General features: G+C 38.6%; 2 protein-coding genes across 5 annotated transcripts in view; one reads left to right on the forward strand and one right to left on the reverse strand.

Moving 5' to 3' along the window:
- sgsm1b (small G protein signaling modulator 1b) overlaps positions 1 to 852 on the reverse strand; it is a 30594-nt gene extending 29742 nt beyond the window's left edge. For both annotated transcript variants that reach the window (XM_023279772.3, XM_055019109.1), the window contains exon 1: positions 703 to 852. The gene's annotated coding sequence lies outside the window, so the exon portion shown is untranslated. The remainder of the gene's footprint in view (positions 1 to 702) is intronic.
- A 16-nt stretch (positions 853 to 868) lies between these two features.
- Positions 869 to 19744, forward strand: git2b (G protein-coupled receptor kinase interacting ArfGAP 2b). Of its 3 annotated transcripts, none has more exons than XM_023279775.3 (20): positions 869 to 1012; positions 1541 to 1674; positions 1867 to 1979; positions 3492 to 3597; positions 4215 to 4301; positions 4395 to 4525; positions 5703 to 5797; positions 5907 to 5952; positions 6196 to 6247; positions 6341 to 6413; positions 6525 to 6622; positions 6724 to 6835; positions 7342 to 7493; positions 7599 to 7751; positions 10756 to 10965; positions 11117 to 11206; positions 11822 to 11904; positions 13073 to 13228; positions 15931 to 15994; positions 16273 to 19744. In XM_023279775.3, the coding sequence occupies exons 1-20, from the start codon at positions 961 to 963 to the stop codon at positions 16480 to 16482; spliced, it is 2217 nt and encodes a 738-aa protein (XP_023135543.1). In that variant the 5' UTR covers positions 869 to 960; the 3' UTR covers positions 16483 to 19744. The 3 variants fall into 3 exon arrangements, with proteins under 3 accessions (XP_023135543.1, XP_035808516.1, XP_023135544.1); XM_035952623.2 differs by having other exon boundaries at positions 6199 to 6247; XM_023279776.3 differs by lacking the exon at positions 11117 to 11206.

Raw genomic sequence — 19744 nt, forward strand, 5'->3', positions numbered from 1 at the left:
GCTGTAAATGCATGTTGGTCAAGCTCCCATACTTTTTATGAATGTACTGCAAGTGGATAAAGAATGAGCAAATCATAAGATTTGTCCACCCTGTCAGGGACAAAGTCAAAAGAGAATAAACATGTTTTTACAACATAGTGATTATAATATGTACATTTTCAGAAAATTAATTTATCCCTTGCTCAATAATACATTTTAATTGATAAAAAAGTCTTTTGAAAATAATGAAATTACTGCAAATAATTTGTATCTTCAAAGAATCTGTGACAGTTGCATTTTTTTCTAAATAAAATCTCTAAAAACAGCAATCTGACCTGTCTTTCAATCAGTATTATCTGGCAGTGATTGGTTAATAAGGAAAATGTGAAAAGGTATTACTAACTTGTGACAGTAACTTGTTTATTTTCATAAAACAGAGAAAGGACAGGGTGGACAAAAATGTGTTGACATTAATACACTTATTAACTATTTTCTTATTAAAGGTGGACACTGCAAAGCAAAATTAGGAACATTCATAAGCTTTTGGCATCACTATCAAATATCTTCAAAACATTTGCAGATAAAAGGGAACCCCATGGGACCTTTAAGTTAATATTTTAATACCACTTGTGTAGGCTGCCTCACATTGACTTTTTCCGCATACATGTTGCATCCTTCACATAGACGCCCTTAGTAGGAATAATTTGGAGGGTGTGTACTTACCTAGATAACACTGAAGGGAACAAGGAAGGAAGCAGACAAGGAGGCACGGAGGAGGCAGTGCTCGTGTTGGAATGGGACACCGCTTTGTTCAACAGTAGGAGGGGAGAGCAGACTGTCGGTCACAGTTGGTTTGCCTGCTGCAAGTGTTAAATACAAACCGCTGGGGCGGACTATCCCTGTCTTATCTTTGCGTAGCTGCGGTGCAACGTATCTCGCAAATATTTGCTCTTCCTGGAGTCGGAGGATTTCTCTTCGGGGATGTCAAAGCGAGTGCGAAGCAGAGAGGTCTGCGCTGATTGCAGTGCTCCGGGTACGATGCCAAACAAGCTAGCTCCAGCGTTAGCCGCCGAGCTAACCAGCTAGCCCTCACTACAACTTATCGCTGCGTCCGGTTAGCTCACCGAGTTAACATTACCGAACGCAGAAATAATTAGCAATTAGCTGTATGACTACCCGTGATAGTTGTGAATTTTCTCCTCCTGTGAATATTTACCAAAAGAACAAGTCGTGTTTGTAGTATCACATTAACTTGTCTCATTCTGAAACTGTTTGCTTGAAATGTGTTTAATAATAGTCGCATTTTTTAACGTTAACATTGCGTTAGCTTAATTTGACAAATTAGCTAGCTCGTCAAGATTAATGTTGTCGTACAGAGACTGTGTTTGTGGATGTGTCGAAGTCATGGGGAAGCACCTAACCTGGAGCAGTTATGTGTTGCTGTCAGCTAACAGATATTTGTCTAGCATCGATAAACACTTCAGTTTAAAGGCCGTGTGGGTCGTTATTATTCCTTTAATATTAGCCTGTTAAGTTAATAAACCTTGCCTGTGTGTTGCAGAGCCTCGCTGGGCCTCAGTTAACAGGGGTGTGTTGATCTGCGATGAGTGCTGCAGCATCCATCGAGGTCTTGGGCGACACAGCTCTCAAGTCCGACATCTGACTCACTCTACGTGGCCACCCTCACAGCTGCAGGTGTGGAAAACAGGGGACACAACCCCCACGAGCCAAGCATCCACATGCAAATGAGTAGAATCAATAATTGCACGTCATTTAGTATTTAATGTAGAAGTTACACAGTCATCAAGTGGCTAGGGCTGCCATAAATATATTGCAAATGGATTTTGCGCCACACTTGTTAAATTGTTAATGTGGGGTTTTTTTTAGATGGTCCAGACACTGTATGGTAATGGAGCCAATTCAATATGGGAACATAGCCTTCTGGATCCTTCCTCTTCAGTGAGTGGGAAGCGTAAAGCCAACCCACAGGACAGAGTTCAGTAAGTGCTTTTGTGGATTTTGATATGTCAGTGATGAGTTTAGTGTGTTTGCTCACACTGTGATATAATACTCTATTGGCAAAACTGATTTTTATCGTTAAGGTCAGTAAGCGTGCATAATTGGCTGCAACTATCTTGGAGAACTCACTTGATCAGACAGGCAGAAAAGAAAATATGCAAAAGAGAACATTCAGTGAAATACAATTAGCTGCATCCTTATCAGCTGCATGCAATTCTGTTAATCAGCTGATTTATTTTTCAACCAACTGAACTGTAAAGAGTTTGTGAAGCATGCGTTCGTTGTAAATGCTTTTTAATAAGCAGTATCTGCTGCCTCAGAAGACAAAGTAAAACAAAAAACAAATCCGCAGGACGACAAGATGTGATGTGTTCACCCACATCCCTCTGCAGGTATAAACACTGTGTCATTCTGGTGTCTGGCTGGTGGAGTAAAGATAAACAGTCACTCGCACATAAACACAGTCGGGCTGAGTTTGACCCTCGCTCTCAGAGCAAACACATTCAATCACCAGAACAACAGGCTGATGCGGCCATCTTGGTTTCCAAATACAAGTTCTGAGATGGATACTATATTATGAGGCTTCCTCACTGCAAGAACTTTCCCAGAAAATCAAGGACCCTTTGAGGAACTCAGAAGCTAAGCCTGCATTTCAGTTGGGGGGAACAAAACTAAATTTAGTCCCTGAAGGATAGTTCTGGCAGACAAGGGCAAATCTGTACTTTCTTATGGTTTGAGGAACTGTTGGGCAGTTTTCTGAGCTAAACTGGTCGAACACAAACCCTGCAGCTGCTTTAATACGTGTGCCGCTTCACTCACAAAACAAGGAAGTACTCTAATATTAGTTTGAATGTTTTGTTATAAAGTAAAGGTTAGGCTTTGTTGCTAACTTCCCAACTAGTTTTGTAAATTATTCTGTGCTGTATGGATACTGAGGCTGATTTTGCATCAAAATTGTCATTTTAAACCATGCAGTTAGCAAATTGCAAAGGCTGCAGTTTAGGATATAAGCTATGCAGCATGGCTGATCAAGGATCTAAACTGTCGTATCAATGGTTTCACTGTCTTATTTGTATGACAGTCACATTTTTGATGGTATCTCGTGGTAATGCTCCGTCGCGTTTCAAATCTATCTCACAATGAACAGTCAAGTGAAGCTTGACTTTAAAGAATTATATCGCAAATCAAATCGCAGTTGCTGTATCTGTCTGAAAAAAAATCTAATAAAGTGTTTTGCCCAAATTGTTCTGCCTTAATCTGGATAGGCAGGCAGATAGATATGCTTGAGTATGGATGTGAATTGATCAGCAACACTTCCAGAGTTTTGTGTTGTGATGGAATAATAGAGAAATTGCACAGACCACAATCAAATACTGTCCATGCAATTTAACAGCTCAATAAGTAGCACTGATTCTGATGACAGAACACTTAAAAATCACAGCTGTGGTCCAGATTTGCAAATGTGTGCATCTTTTCTTTCTGTCCTTCTCCAGCCCCAACAAGACAGAATTCATCAAGGCAAAATATCAGATGTTGGCCTACGTCCATCGGATGCCTTGTCGGGAGGATGACAGTGTAACCGCAAAAGACCTCAGCAAGGTGAAAAATTGCTCTGTTTTTGGTTTATGTCTTCATTTTGCACAGTCTTAATACCACAAACTGACTGTGCTGTGATTAAAGAAGGCCTCCCATTTGTCATCAGAAAGCCACAAGTTGCTCTCGCTTGTTTTACCGTAACACAGCAAGTATTTTTGGTTTTTAACTGTGATATCTGATCAGTTCCTGTAAATTTCAGAAATAGCAGGGCCTATTAATAAATCTAGAGACGTGTTCATTGCTGCTGCGACGCACTGCCACTCAAATTTTCACATATTCGTCATGCCAGGCCCGATATCACATAGGCTTTCTGATCTCATCTCTGGCAACAGCTACATCTATTTCATGCTAATCTTCGGTTCTCTAAATTCTGTACTTATTGCTTGGCATAGGCTGGCATTTTAAATAACAGTTTAAGATGAATTAAATCAAATTTAGTTTGAATTGCAAAAAGAAAACTGCACAGATTTGCATACACTTGCTGCCCGTGTGCCCCTTTTTTGCAATATTTACTAGCAGGATAATGCATTATATTACTGTTCAGTTTTTCTAGTGAAGACAACACTGTGTATGCACTTAACAATCAAATTGAAACAAGCTATTTGTTGATTTTCTTTCAGCAACTTCATTCCAGTGTTCGGACGGGCAACCTGGAAACCTGCCTGAGACTCTTATCTTTAGGAGCTCAGGCCAACTTTTTCCATCCAGTGGGTCTAGTAGAACAAAAAAAAATCAATTTTGTCGAGTTTAAATTGACATAACATTAATGGTTCATCATTGTATGTTTTTTTTAACAACAGGAGAAAGGAAACACACCACTACACATAGCAGCAAAAGCAGGTCAAATGTTGCAAGCAGAACTGTTGGCAGTTTATGGAGCTGATCCTGGAGCTCTGGACTCCAGTGGAAAGACCCCCATTGATTATGCGAGGTAAAATGTGCCTTTATTTTTAAATTAAAGTTTGCTTATGATTTTATTTGTTCTGCTTAAGTTTTTTTATGTTGTGAGCAGTGGGACTTCTGTACCAACTTATAATTTTAGAGATGCCATAATAAGGAACATCCTGTTTTCAAGCACTGAAGTGTATTGTATGCCTTAGTTAATTAAGTTCACAGGCCACCTCTGTCCCCAGCTGCTTTGGTATATGTGCTTTTTATAAAGCATGGCGAACGGCCAGCAGTTTTTACTATTGTTGTGGTTACCGTGTCTTGCCTTCAATGCAGCTGCAAGCAACACCTCAACAGATAGAGCCCATCTCACTGGTGGCTGCACTGCAGGAAATGATACATATCCTATGAAGACTTAAACATGAACTCAGAAGAACAACTGATACGTGTCTGCAAAAGTGTATGCTATTTATACGTGTTGATGGGGAAATGTTGGCCTTTGTAACTTAAAGAGGAAGTGACAGAACATAACTAGTAATAGGTTGGAAAAATGGTAGCCACAGCTTAGTTAGAAAATGGAGAAAGAAACATTGTCGCCAGCTGAAATGGCTGATGTATTCCACATGAACACTAGACACAGTGGCATTATGTCAGAGTCTGACTAATTCAATGAAGCAATTACTGGAACAGGAGAGCAAGGAAAATGCTAGTATGCTAGCTGACTCAGCTCAACTAGTTTAGAGAAGTCAGGGTTAGAAGGCCAAGTAACAAAAAATGAAATGTAGTGAAGCTCATTGTCATTTATCCTGGTACATATAATTATTATTATTATTATTATTATTATTATTATTATTATACAAAAATGTCAAAACTTGATATATGATATACAGTGGATAATATCTTCATTACACAAGAGTGTTATCTAGTAATGTTGCGAATTGTAAGAAAACCAAAAAGGGTTTGGCTTATGTTAAAATCAATCAACAAAAACATTTTTTATATATTTAAATTACATAGTAACTTTATATTTTATTGTGTTTTTTTGCAGTACAATAGCAGTGCTGTTTGCAAGACTGGTCAACATGGCCAGCAAACACACTGTCCGTGTCTTTTAGACACAAAAAACGGAGTTGCCAAATGCTTTCTTCCCACATAATTTAAAGTTATTTTAGTACAATGACATATTTGTGAAACTTGACCTTTTATTCTTAATCTCTCAGACAAGCTGGACATCAGGAGCTGGCAGAGAGGCTAGTGGAGATACAGTATGAACTCACTGACCGGTTAACATTTTACCTTTGTGGTAGAAGACCGGGTAAGTACAGCAGATGGATCAAGCACAGCTGCTTAATGTCATTAGACAGTTAATGTTTTTTATGTCCTCTCTGGTAATGATTCTGTGTTACTCCCTTGTTGTGTTATAGATCACAGAAATGGGCAACACTTCATCATTCCACAGATGGCCGACAGGTAATAGCTATGCTCCAAGCTGCAGTCATTTCTGTGCTTGGTTTCAAAAGTTGAGTTCTTGTAATGCATGTATGGCATGTGAAGCGTGATAGACATTCACAATATAATTTCAAACCTGTTTTTTCTCTGCTGCATTGGATGGATAAGAAATAAGTAAGTATGCTTGTTGCCATCGCCTCTCTCCTCGTTAGTGTGAACTTTTTTCAGCAGGAAACGAATTTAATTTGAACATTTTGTCCAAAGCAGTCTGGATTTGTCCGAATTTGCAAAAGCTGCAAAGAAGAAGCTGCAGTCGGTGAGACGTTTGACATGTGAATGTATTTTCCTATTCAATCACTATTTAGTTGGTTGAAAACTGAACCAATAATTCTGCTTCATTTCCTTTTAGCTAAGTAACCATCAGTTTGAAGAACTTGCCATGGATGTATATGATGAAGTTGACAGAAGAGAAACAGATGCAGGTAAAATCTCAAAATATATATTTTTTATGATTAAAAAGAATGCATTATTATGCTGGCACAATTTCATGTTTATCATATATTTTATATGCATCTTACCTTGTGTTTTTTTAGTTTGGTTGGCAACTCAGAACCACAGCACACTTGTAACAGACACTACAGTTGTGCCTTTTCTGCCAGTGAATCCTGAATACTCGTCTACTAGAAACCAGGCAAGGGATTCCACCAGCATTCCCCTAATTAAAATTTCATTGTTGTTGTATGAATAGTGTTTTTAACAATCCTGTAATTGCCTTTATGCATGCTGTCACAGGGTCGTCAAAAATTGGCAAGGTTTAGTGCTCATGAATTTGCAACGCTGGTCATCGATATTCTAACGGATGCGAAACGAAGGCAGTGGGGTAATTCCTGTGACAGTCCGAAAGGTGTGAAATTATATTTTCTGTTTTTGTCTTACCAGGTCTTGAATTCCTTGCTAATGTTCTTTTGTTTTTGTTTATGTAATGTTTGTATTGCAGTAGATATGCTCCTAAACATGCAGAAGATAATTAAAAAAGCAGAAAACAAGCAGTAGGGGAAACCTAAATTGGTTGATGCAGATGAGAAGCAGGAAGTCTGTATTTTTGGAATTCAAATGTAGACCATTTGGGCACAGCCATATGAATATATGAATCTGGATCATGTGTGAATTGGGGCTTAATAATTAAAAGTGCCTCATCCTGCAACTTGCAGCAAAGCACATCCCTGCCTGGTTGCTTCCTTGTGCATACTAAAGGAAAATTGCAAGCGGTAATAAAGACGAGCAAGTGCTGATTTTTGGATTTGGTAAATGAGAAGGAAATGCAGTCCTTAGCCCTCTGATTTAAACAGCTGCCTGTAGCCAGCCCTCATGTTTGATCTCTAATCCTTTGATCTCGTGCTCTGCCTTCAGAGAATGTAGAGCTGATCCTTCAGGGAATAGGCAGTCGCCATAACAGCGAGAGCCAGGAGAATGACCAGCCAGATTACGACAGTGTGGCATCAGATGAAGATCCTGTGCAAGAGGCCACATGTGGGGACAGCTGCAACGATGGAAGGACCAAGGTTAATATTGTTAGGAACCTGGAATTTCATTTAAATGTAACATTCTGCTTTACTGCTCAAACTGACTGGATAAATTCTATTGAACGTATGTATGTTTTGCTGCAGAGCTCAGAGTCTTCTGACCTGTCTGATGGACCAATCACAGTACAGGAATTTATGGAGGTGAAGAGCGCCCTCACTGCGTCAGAAGCCAAAATACAGCAGCTGCTCAAAGTCAACTGTCACCTTAGTGAAGAGCTGCGGTTGATGCAGACCAAGGTTAGTTAAATTACGTGATACTAATATCCAAAGTGTGGATTTTACTGCAGATTCTTTACAGTTGTTTGTTTGCAGTAGTGTGCACTGCGATCAAAATTTGATTTCTGTCACTTTGAATAGATGGTAACGCCCATTCATATTTCAACATCTATTATTAAAGGTCACTTCACACTTGATGTGTCACATTTATGTCCTCTCTCATGATGCACATTGCTCTAGTTACTGCTCTCATTCTGCGGCAACAGTATTATAAACAATGTGTTTTCTTGTGACATTCCTAAAATGGATTTCTTATTATTAATACCTATTTGCTCCCCCCTTGAGGTCTTTGTACTGTACTATCTGGATGAAATGTATGTTATTGTGGGCGGAGCCTCCTCTTGACTCTAAAACACTGTTTTGAAATGTCAGGGGTTGTAACAGTACCTGTATTAGGTATATTATTCAAGTTATTTTTCCACAAAAATGATAGAAATATTTTTTTTTAGGCATTTTTGTTCGACACCAGAGATCTTTTATGAATCGGATTTTACTTAATTCAGTAGTTTATGTTTAACTAACGTCTTCTCCAATGTGTCAGACATTTGTGTGAGTGCTGTAGTCAACCAAACAAACTCTTGGTCAACTGAAATCATACCTACTCTTTAATCACTTGATTGGTCACGGAGACATAAAAGTCTTCATGTTGTGTCTACATGGACCAAATCGGCCACAGTACATTAAGCACACTCTACCTGCTGTCCTTATTAGCCTAAATGCAGGCTGTTCTAAAGATTTAGAACAGCCTGTTCATTTTTTTAATGATTTCTGAAAATAGCACTATATCAACTCCCAGGACAAAAAACTGTAGAGGAATATCATGCAGAGAACTTAATGGTCTTTGATGATTCGTTGTCTTGCTACGACTGCTATTTGCAAAGTTTACAGTCATCTGTTTGGTCATTCTCTTTAACAAAATGCAGCCACACTGTCGACTTCTTTGTCATGATGTCATTTAGCTTGGAGATGACTCTGAGTAAATGTTAAGAAAATGCTTTTCTCCATATCAAAGTAACAGCAGAAATTGTGTGACTAAAGAGATTTTGGTAGAATGAAAGCTTCAGTCACTACTTTGGAGTCGCATGAAGACCTGATTTTGACATCTAATCAATGAAAAATACCTAGAGAATTGTATCTTTGTTTCCCCCAGCTGGTGAACAGTGAAAATAGCTGTAATGTTTCTGGATGGGCTGAAATTCCTGTGGCAATCATTAACAGGCACCAAACTTCCTCTGCTATGCAGTTCACTGAAAAGGCATAACAGGATTTAATGTTATACTTATTTGTGATGTAAACCAGAGAGAAAATTCATGTAGAATCCCAAGTCACGTGTCAAAAGAACTACACACCCAAACCACAAATGGTTCCCACTACGGAGGACATTATGATCCATCATCCTAAATCTGCAGAAACGTCAGCCATCGGTTATAAACCACCTAAATGTAGCAGTGATTAGTGTCTGGGTGTGGCTGAATCATTTGAGTTATGAACTGAAGGGTTTATCATAACAGAAACGTCAATAAATTAGATTTCTGTCACTTTGAGAAGGCATGTAACAAATTTGGCAACTCTCAACAAGCCATAAATATTTTATCTATACTTTAATTACAGGCGTATTGTTTCACTTAGCTCCTTGTGGCTTAGTTTGTCAAAAAAAAAAGTCCCAAGTAGTAGCTCCCAGGGGGTATGTAGATTTCCATGTTTATGCAGTTTCACTTGCTGAAGTTTTGAAGAAATCCTCCTCCGTTAAAACTTGCCCAAACCCAAAAGCAGTGGTGACACTCGACCCGACAGCAGCGTCTTTTTCTACGAACATAATGGCGGTTATTCAGAAAAATACACAGACCCTGTTGTGCATAGTTTTCACCACTGCTTAGCAAATAATATTTCCTCCCTAAGGTTCTTTTTACATCATTGCAGAGCATTTTAAAGGCTTTTCCGGATATGCCATCATATAGTCCCTTTGGAAAAAGCTACAGTATAATTCCTCCTGTGATTTGATCAGTTATTCTCCATTGGCCTGTTCTTAGTTGCCTGTACTAGACACATGTGCTCCTAATAATGTTGCCATGTGTGGTAACAACAAAGGGTAGACCAAATGTGCTTGTACAGAAAACAGTATGCTGTATGTACAAAAAAAGTCAAGAAAATGTGTCGTATACCCAGCATTTCACTGAATGCCTCCAATTCCTCCACAGCTCATTCTTATTGTCTCTACAATCAGCTGAGAGTTAACACAATATGCTGTCTCCTCCTGCTGGTTTATTTACTCAATAACTACTTCTGTCTCTTAAAATTAATATGATGACACAGTGGAGCCACCAAGTCAGGTCTGAACGTAGGAGTTTCTGTTAATATTCATGCCTTTAATTTTGTCACAGCCAAGCACATTAACAAAAGCAAAGAACCAAACTGTAAACAATACTGTTTTTGTGTTAGCCTGGTTGTGTTTGCCTGTCTGTCCCCTTAATACTTCCTCTTTTACAGGCTTCAGATTCCCAAATGTTTATCATCCTTACACTCAGCAATTTGTATGTCAGATATTCAAAATTTATTGCTGACATGATATGATAATTTACATGAAATTATGGACTCCTCTTAATTCTCACACAGAAAGCTGAGACATGTTTCTTGTTGCTCTTTTTTCCCCGTTTCTACACTCCGTTTTCGTAAATAAGGGCAATCACTTTTGTGGCAGTTTCTCAGGCGGTCGTACTTCAAGTTTAGCTATCAACATACTGTGTCAGCATTTCATTTGTCAAGAAAGCGAATGCGTTGTTGTGAGAAAAACCTTGAAGAGAGACCAAAAACAAAACCGACATGAAGGTGAACTCAGCCTAGAGGAATTGCTTTTCACCTGAAGGCTTAGCTGCATTCTGCTCTATTATTGATGTGTGGCCGAGCTTTTGTGTAGGAGATCTGCCCTCAGCTGGAGTTGAACTGAAAGATGTTTTGTTCTCCACAGCTGAACTCCCTGCAGACTGAAAACACAACGCTGCGATGGCAAACCCCCAGCGGACAACAACAACCCCAGGGGCCCTTTGGTCGACACCCGCCCCGCGGAGGTCGCGCCATATCCATGTATGAGACGGGCTCCACTCCGAGGCAGTACCCCCATCGGGTCGAAACAGCTCGGCATGACGATGGTGTTGTTTTACAACCCTTCCCGACCAATGTAAGCACAGAAGCACCAATGCTCCTGCTCTCGATTGTCCAAAATAATGATGCCTGGCTTGGGGCTGGTGTTGGTTTTTCATTCAGTCATTCATTCAGTCATTCATTGCATCTCAATAGAGTATGCTCAACTTGGTTTGACCCCTTTCTAGATTGGTAGGGGTCCTTTGGGGACGGCTGCTTCCTCCCTCCCTACCTTCCCCTCTTCCCTGTCCTGGTCGTGGGATGAGAGATCTCGAAGGGTTAAGTACTGAAATCCCCTCGGCTCAGAGGCAGCCCCAGGGGACGGTGAAAACTGTCCTCCTGCTTGACCCCACAGTCTTCTCTCTCCTGACCTGTGTCTTTAAACTGCTTTGTATCGTGTCGCCTGCCTGCATGCATGCACTACAGTGCCTCAGTTTTGTGAACAACCTCGGCTTCTTTCAAGTAAACATCAGAAATATTGCTGAAACGTTGTATCAAAGGAACGTGTTGGAATGATCAGACAGCCGAGTCCAGTATCTATGACGGATAGATAAAGAGATTCTTCTTCTCCTTCACAATGTGCTTATTAGTGGTAGCCACTGATAAGAGGACACCGGCTGACATCAGGATTTCTTCGCATCTACTAATTGCTTCCACTGCAGTCTGACTGTGCTACACCACAATGATCTGATTGCATATTTTCTGTCTTTTTTCTCTTCATCTGCTTTAAAATGAAATGTCTGATATTGTGGTTGTGGCTTTGATTTCAGAAATGCATGATTCTAATTCTTATGTACCTACAGTTGCTGTGATAATAAGTTTGCGCTCATCGTTTACAGTTATATACAGGTTATATAGTGTATTTGATTGATGGTCTGCTGGTGTCCCTGTAGGGCTGTAGTCTGGAGGGACAGAGTACCATGCTGGAGAATGACTATGACACTACACCTAACCACTCTGAACTGGAGGACGCTGGGTAAGAACTTGTTTTGGTAACTTTGTACCCTCTTGTGCAAAATGGAACTGACAATGTTCTCTGGAAAGATTCAGAGTGACTTGCAAATGTTCTGATAAAACCAGCTGGTTGACTCTTCAAAGCAATACATTTTCTAAACACAAACTCTTTTAAATAATTGGATTGATGGTATAAATTTCACGCAGCGTTTACTGAACAATCTCTGTTCAAGGATGCAAATAGAAGAAGCATGAACCAGAAAAGAAAGTTAAATAAATGCGAAACAGTTTCCTGTTTCTGGTGTGAGAGATGATGATATTATTGGAGGTCACACAATGAGAGAAGAGGAAATCAGACTAATTTTATTTTTGACAGATGTTTAGAAAGAGTCCTTAATTGGTTCAGTCTGCCTGCCCAAAGATAATGTAGTGTGGCCTTCAAGAGGATTCTGACGTGAAAGCCAGCCTTGAAAATACAGGAATTTCATTGCATTTGATAACAAAATGTCAAAGAAAATTACATTTATTTTAAAAGAAAGCAAGCACAAGTGCACATGCCAAGTAAAATTTTCCTGATAACAGACAGAACATTTTGATATTACCTCTCCTCGGTTTTGGCGCACAGCTTGACCAAAGTTTGAGGCCAATGTTAGTCCTAACCTTGGCACTGACTAATCATTAGTTCTTTACAGCTTTCTGAATTCAAAAATAACAGTTTCAATTCACAAAGCCAGGCAAATGAGTGAACTTCATGGTCTAGACCGGGGCAGCAGAAAAATATTATCTAAAAAAGCCATGTTTTAAATAATAAAACCATGAATATACATTTCAAAATGAAAATAAAATGATTTAGACTTCCTATTATGGCTTCACAGATCACAGATGCAGTGTTTAAGTATTTAGTTTGCCATCCTTTATCTTGAACAGCTGCTTGACTGTGCTTTGTTCTGGAATCAACCAGTTTCTATAATACCTGTGATGAAAGTTTCCTCCATGTTTCAACCTGCAAAGCCTTGGTTCATTCAGACTAGAGTGTCCTATAGGTGATTTTACTTTAGGAGACTTTATTTTCTTCTGGGCATGTGTTATGTTTGATCTTTATCCTGTTGAAAGATTCAAATCTGTCACTTGAATCATTTTTGGTTGAATTGTTTGCCAACAGTGCGCTGTCTTTTTCTTTGTATTTGTAGGAGCCCTCTTCCAGCCTCTGAAGCTGTGGAAACAGAGGAGGAGGGTGAAGAAGACGCGACCCTGCCTTGCACAGAGGATGTCATCTGTAAGACTGAGCAGATCACTAAGAACATCCAGGAACTTCTGAGAGCTGCCCAGGAGACCAAACATGAAAGGTATAGTATTTAACAATTAAAATACAGTTAACATATAATGTGACATGTAAAATTAGTGAAATTATTTCTCAAAAGCATAATTTTAGAGTAAAAGGCAGCTTTTTTCGTTGTCTGACCTGCTTTAAACCTTTCAACAATGGATGTATATTCTGTCATCCTGCCTGGCCTTCTGAAGAGCATAAGTGCCTCGGTGGCTTCTAGGTCAGTGGTTTTCAATAGTTGTTGTCAGGGTCCTGGATGCAGCAGTGTCTCATCTTTTCCAGCAAACTCATGGCTGATTGACACCTGAGTCGCAGCGTGAATCCAGTTAATCATAATGTAGAAAACCAGCAGCACTCAGGACCAGCGTTTTGAGCCCGTAGCCTGGTTTCTGTCCTTGTGTCCTAGAAACTGTGCGTCTGCTGGGGGTAGGTCTTGTGTCTGTTAATGCAGCTGACAGGAAATAAACACCACATGATGACATTTTCCCCTGTGGCCTGCCAAATCCACAGTGAGTTAGTGGTTTCATATATTCATTTGTGTATTAATTTCCTGTGTTTTCGTGGTTACACATAACAGCTTGATTGGTTTTGGCTTATCTAATAGTGTGCAATATAGTATTTGCACCATCTTACTTTTTCTTAACCATAAATGTAATGTAACATTTTAGAATTGTCAGTGTCTACCATCTATTTCCACTCCCTAGTTGTGTTATAAACACATGCGATACAACTGTACTGTACATGTTCAACGGTCCAGATACATAGGTTACTCAGTTGTACCTTACATTACAGGATTTTTACAAACTTAGAACTATATATTAAGAGGTCAATGGCAGCAACTCTATAAAAAACATGACCAAGGCCCAAAAGCCAAGTTGAGTTGGATAACTTTTAGTTGTAGTTTCCTACCGAATACAAATTAAATAGCAGATTTAGTTATTTTGTAATCCATTGATTACAAAAAAATGTAGTCTAATCTGAATGCTTTCAGATTAAATAAAAAATGTTGCATCATGTACTGAGTAGTGTGAATAGTGATTTTTTTTTTCTCTTATAATATTTCAAAACATTTTCAATGCATATTCAGCTTTTACAGCTGGTTAAATCAAATTACTCTCATAGAAACCTTACTGGCACAAGCCACAGGTCTACTGTGTGTATTCTGCAACATGTGAGATGCTGTTTCTTTTGTTTTGTTGCTGCTGTTTTTAAGGATATATCAAAGGAAGTTATTCCTCTCAGGTTGCCAGGCTATCTAACTGTGACTTATCTAGTATTTTTTTTGATAATTTATAGATTATGGCATTTTATTCCTTTTTGTTTGCATAAAAAATGGAAGATAAATATTTTGAGTGGTGTAAAATGTTCTGCTTGATAATGGCATTTGTTTAAATATAAAATGGGCTAATTATAGATACTTTTTTTTTTGTAGTCTGATGACATAATCTCATTTATTCAGTTATTACCCAAACCTGCCAAGGAGTTTAATATCCACAATATAATATCTATCAGATGCTGTGAACAATTTTATTTATATAGGACTTAGGATCTAGTTTAGAACAGAAAAGTACATTTCAAAAAACAAAAGCCATCATTACAGCAGAAGATGTACCACAGTTAAAACAAGAAAAACAGTGGAATTCCAAATTAAAATAGTGTAGCTAATAACTTAAACACTATAACACTTAATATGTGACTTAAACTCCTAAGAGAGTTTGCTGATGTAACTCCCAGAAGGAGACATTTCCACAGCCTGGGACCTGGGATGGCAAGCGCACAATCCCCTCGTGTTCTCAGTCTCGATCTAGGTACCACCAGCAGATATCGTTTAGAGGACATGAGGAGCCTAGCATGTATATAAGCCATTATTAGTTCACTACAGTTCTTCGTTCTGACATATAACTGGCCTAATGTATGCTTTCACAGCTTAATTATTGGCCTCTGGGATGGGATGAAGCTGCGTTCAGTTTGAGTTCAAGTCTTGACGTGAATTCTTTTCTTTTTATCAAATGTCACAGCAATAAATAGCCATTTACTTTGTGTTGTCTAACAACCCAATGTTATTTCACCCAAGCTGATTATTTCACAGCTTGTCTGGAATGTTGCGCCCCTGCCATTCATATGTTTACTTACATAATCAAGGAAATATGAAAGGTATGCAGTGGGTCAGACATGGCTAATGTAAAGCTCCCATCCATTATATAATTGACCAGTCAAGGCATGCTGGATTGAGCAGCTCCACATCATCAAATGAGGCCTTGTTAAGTGTATCACTTAACAAGGCAGCAGAATTTATTTTTTGTAAGTAATTTGAAGTAAATGCCCAGTGCATTTTAATCATTAAACCGCGAAACAACACAATCTGCCAGTTTGAAATGCATGTTGTATTTTAAAAAGTCGCCAAAATGTCATAATTTAGCTGGAAACTATAAAAAAAAAGTTTAGCTTTCATTTTTATAACGTTAACATTTTTAGTTTTCTTTACACTTAACCTTTTACTAGAGGTGCAGACTTTATATTGCAGTGAAAAATCCAGCGAGTGAAAACTGTGACAGGAACAAAAAAAAAAACGCCCAGAAACTGCTTGTGGACCAGAGAGTTAATGGTATTTATTGTTGAAGCCAGGAACAATACATGTGATTGCTGTGTTTGAGCTTCATTGTGGGGAAGGTTTGTGGTTGTGGGAGAGGTTGTTCAGCCCTTTGTTTTTATCTCCCACAGCTTTTTGCCTTGCTCTGAAAAGATCTGCATGGCTGTGACAGAGATGGCTGCCCTGTTTCCTAAGGTAAGAAGACTCCCACCAGAAGCTTGACGTCTAGCCCTCCCAGTAATTTGTTGTTTGTTTGAAAATAGCTGGAGGGAATCTGAAATGACTTTACTAGATGGGTAGGCCCCGCTCATTGCATTACTCAGCTTTATGTTTACCGTTGATAAGATTACTTTGTTTTATGTCCAGTCACACACACATCCAGTGCTCGTGTGCCTACTGACCACAATGAGTGTTTATTTATGGACGCTGTCATGTCCCCTCCCTTATCAAATCTCCCCCTCTTCCCCCAACAGAGGCCGTCCTCGGAGACAGTGCGAGGGTCTCTGTGTCTGCTGACTTCCAGTGCCAGCCGGCTCCACGGGGAGTGCCAGAAGGCCGCAGAGCACAACCCCTGCCCATCAGACATCCAGCTGGTCACTCAGCAGGTCATCCAGTGCGCCTATGACATTGCCAAAGCTGCCAAGCAACTTGTTACTGTGACAACCAAAGAAAACAACAACTAACTTAAAAACCCCCAAAGACCTTCTGATGCACTCACAGTTTAACAGTTAGGTTGCTACTCTTTCCTCTTAATCAGTGTTTCATTTTCTTTTTTTGTTTTTCCATATTAACCACTGTAAGTGTTCACATACATTCCTTAAGGTGGGAAAAAAAGGATATGGATCAATCAAAAGCTTTAGCGCAGCACAGCAGTAAAAACGTACTAAAAGATCTTCGAGAAAACCTGTTACTGTTCATCACCTGTTAAATTTAATCCACTCGATTTCCAAAAGTGCAATGTTGCATGTCTGTGTAAAACAGTTAGAACCACTAGCAGCTGCAGAGCTTTTTACAGTTTACTTTGTCCACAGTACTTTAGTGGACAGCAGAGGTTGTTAGTTGTGCTGCTTGAGGTCTGGTTTCCTGCCTGTCAGAGAGGACCAAAAATCATCAAGACGTCAGGCATCAAGGATCAGAACAGATGGACCTCAGAGTAACACTGGCTCACATTCTTATGCTGGTTTAAGTGTCTTTTTTCTTGACAGTATTTGAGTAATCGTTATGGCGCTAGCTTAAAATGTTTGTTTCGTCGGCAAACTGTGATCATAAAAACAGCTTCAGTGTATTGAGCACCGTGTAGGTTCAGCAGCAGCACTACCAGTGTGCAAAGTTTCACTCCATCCAGCAACTCCAGCAGGTAATTTTACATTTCAGTCCCTCCGCTCTGGTTGAAAATGTGTTTATAAGTAAAGTATCAGTAGTTTTTGAAGTTCCAATGTTACAGCCATACTTATGATGTTGTGTGTGTGCGGGTGTGTGAGTGGGTCAAAGTTTCCCACAGTTTCCCTCCGTGGCCTGTGGAAAATCCATTTTGAATCAATTTTAATAGCATTATGCAAATATGTAAGATGTATGTATCCATGTAATTCTTTATCAGAATAACCCAAATGCTATTCTATTTATAAACTGTATGTCATACCTCTAAGAAAATATCAATGTTTATTTTCATAAGCTTTTTGTTCGACATGATGCTCCTCACAGGCTAACGTTTGTTCTGAGGTTTGGGACGTCTCAGCTGGCAGTTAGTTATAAGGCAACTTGTGATCTCTGTTTATTCGGTGTGGTGCTGTAACTCCAGTGTTTTAGATGCTTCCTGTGGTCCAACACGCCGTGGTTTACAGCCAGTGATAAAGTAACTGTCCTCAGAGTTAGAGTTCCTGATGTAGAACACCAGTCTAATGTGACACTCGTTGTGAGCCGGATGGGTTTGAACCTGGGCTGGAAAGAGGACGAGAATACGCCGCACAACTGCAGGTAGAAAAATCTGTTGTTTGGTTACATCTGATCAGCATTCAAAAGCCAAAACAAATTCAGTAAAAAATGTGTGAGCTCTCCTGTAAGCAGCTTCTCTCCTGTTCAGTGTTTATTTCCAAAGTCTTTCTGAAGAAAACTTTCTTCAAGTCAAGGCACCTTTACTGGTATTGCTCATTTAAAACAAAAGAGGTTGGACCAAGAGGCCTTCCATTTGAGACTCAATTTTATTTACATGAAAGAATTAAAAGTAAGAATTAAAATCCGCTCAGGTTACTTTAATCACAGCATAAGTCATCTTTGGGTTCCCCCACATGTCAAGGTGAAAACCTCACAACACCACAGAGAGAAACCCTTTGATTCTCAGGAAGCTGGCTAAGGATGTAAAAGAATTTAAATATCTGAAAGTATTAGTATTAAGATGTCCTTAAACCATCTTCAACATATTTTATTGCCACTGCTAAAGTTGTAAAAGTGTTTTGTTTTTGACTTTTTTTGACACAAAGATGGAATTTTGTCTCAAGGTTAACTTAAAAGCTTTTTTTTAGGAGCTTTCACTTGAATCTCAAGTTTTCACAGTGGTCAAGGAGATCATTTTGTTAATTTCATTCCTTTTTCAAGACACCTTTATCAGTTTTTAACCCTTTGATGCGTAGACCACATCAGGGGATACCCATTTTCCATTGGATTTGGGTCACTTTTGACCCAGGTTATGCATCAAAGGGTTAAATATGTTTTGCAGACTACCTTGTAATGACCAATTACTTTGACTTGGCTTAATCCCATTGATGTTTTCGTTTAAAATGACCTGAAATCCTGATGGAAAACTACATAACTTTTTCAAAACTACATGATAATTGTAACGGCTGAAACATAAAACACATATAGTCCATTATACAATATTTATCCTTCTTAGACAAGTCATAATTGGACCAAGAAACACTATTTGGATGGACCCCTATGAAAAAATTTTATAGTAGCTTTATTTCAGAAGCAGTCATCTGGACCTCGTTGCCAAATATTTTGCTCAGTTGTCAAGGAGATAATTTAGTTAATTGTCTGTGTACTTATATATTTGTAAAAAAAAAAAAAAAAAAAAAAGTACTTTTTTTTGCATTTTTTAAACAAGGCTATTCTGGGGGAAAACACCTTTAAAACTTAATATAGTGGCTTTTTGAGGGAGTTTTATTTTGCATTTGTATGTTTATGTTTTTTAAAAATGTCCACAGTATTATCAAGGTAAAACAGAAAATAAATACACAATATGTATAATGAAATAAAATTAAATAAAACAACCAAACCAAATCCACAACCTAACATAATGTTTAAAAAAAACTTTTTTAAAGTACATTTTTTAAACTATTCTGAGGAGGAAAAGAATCACTTTTCTAACTTAATATAGTGGCTTTTTGAGGCTGCTTTAATTTGGATCTCATTGTCAAGGAGATCCTTTTGTCAAGTACATTTTTTGTTACCTCTATTTTCCCCCAATTTTTAAAATTTTTTAACTGTTTTGTGTGTTGTTCAAGTGGATGCAGGGTTATTTTCATTTAAATTAATTTGACTTTAACTATATAAAAACACAAAACCCAGCCATCAGTCCATTATACAACATTTATCTTTCTAACACACCACACCAGTTAAGACTATTTTTAAGAGGAAAAACATCTGAAAAGCTGATAGTTGTTAATTAATAGCAAGAATGTGCTATGAGAGCATTGACTACTACACACAGAACAAAGCCATTTAAGTAACCTACAATACTACATTTAAACTCACTCTAAAATAAAGTGAAATGATAGATTTTTAAACTATTACTAAACAAACTACTGAGTTCTAACAGTGACAGTGCAAGTATTCAGTTACTAACCAGCCTGGTGTCAAACCTGCCATTTAACTCCCTGTAACCTGGAGCCTCTGTGCTTGGAAACAATCCCTTGCCTTAGATATAATAAAGTATAATTCATACCTCTA

The sequence above is a fragment of the Amphiprion ocellaris genome, chromosome 17, assembly GCF_022539595.1.
Source record: "Amphiprion ocellaris isolate individual 3 ecotype Okinawa chromosome 17, ASM2253959v1, whole genome shotgun sequence".
NCBI classification, from domain to species: domain Eukaryota; kingdom Metazoa; phylum Chordata; class Actinopteri; family Pomacentridae; genus Amphiprion; species Amphiprion ocellaris.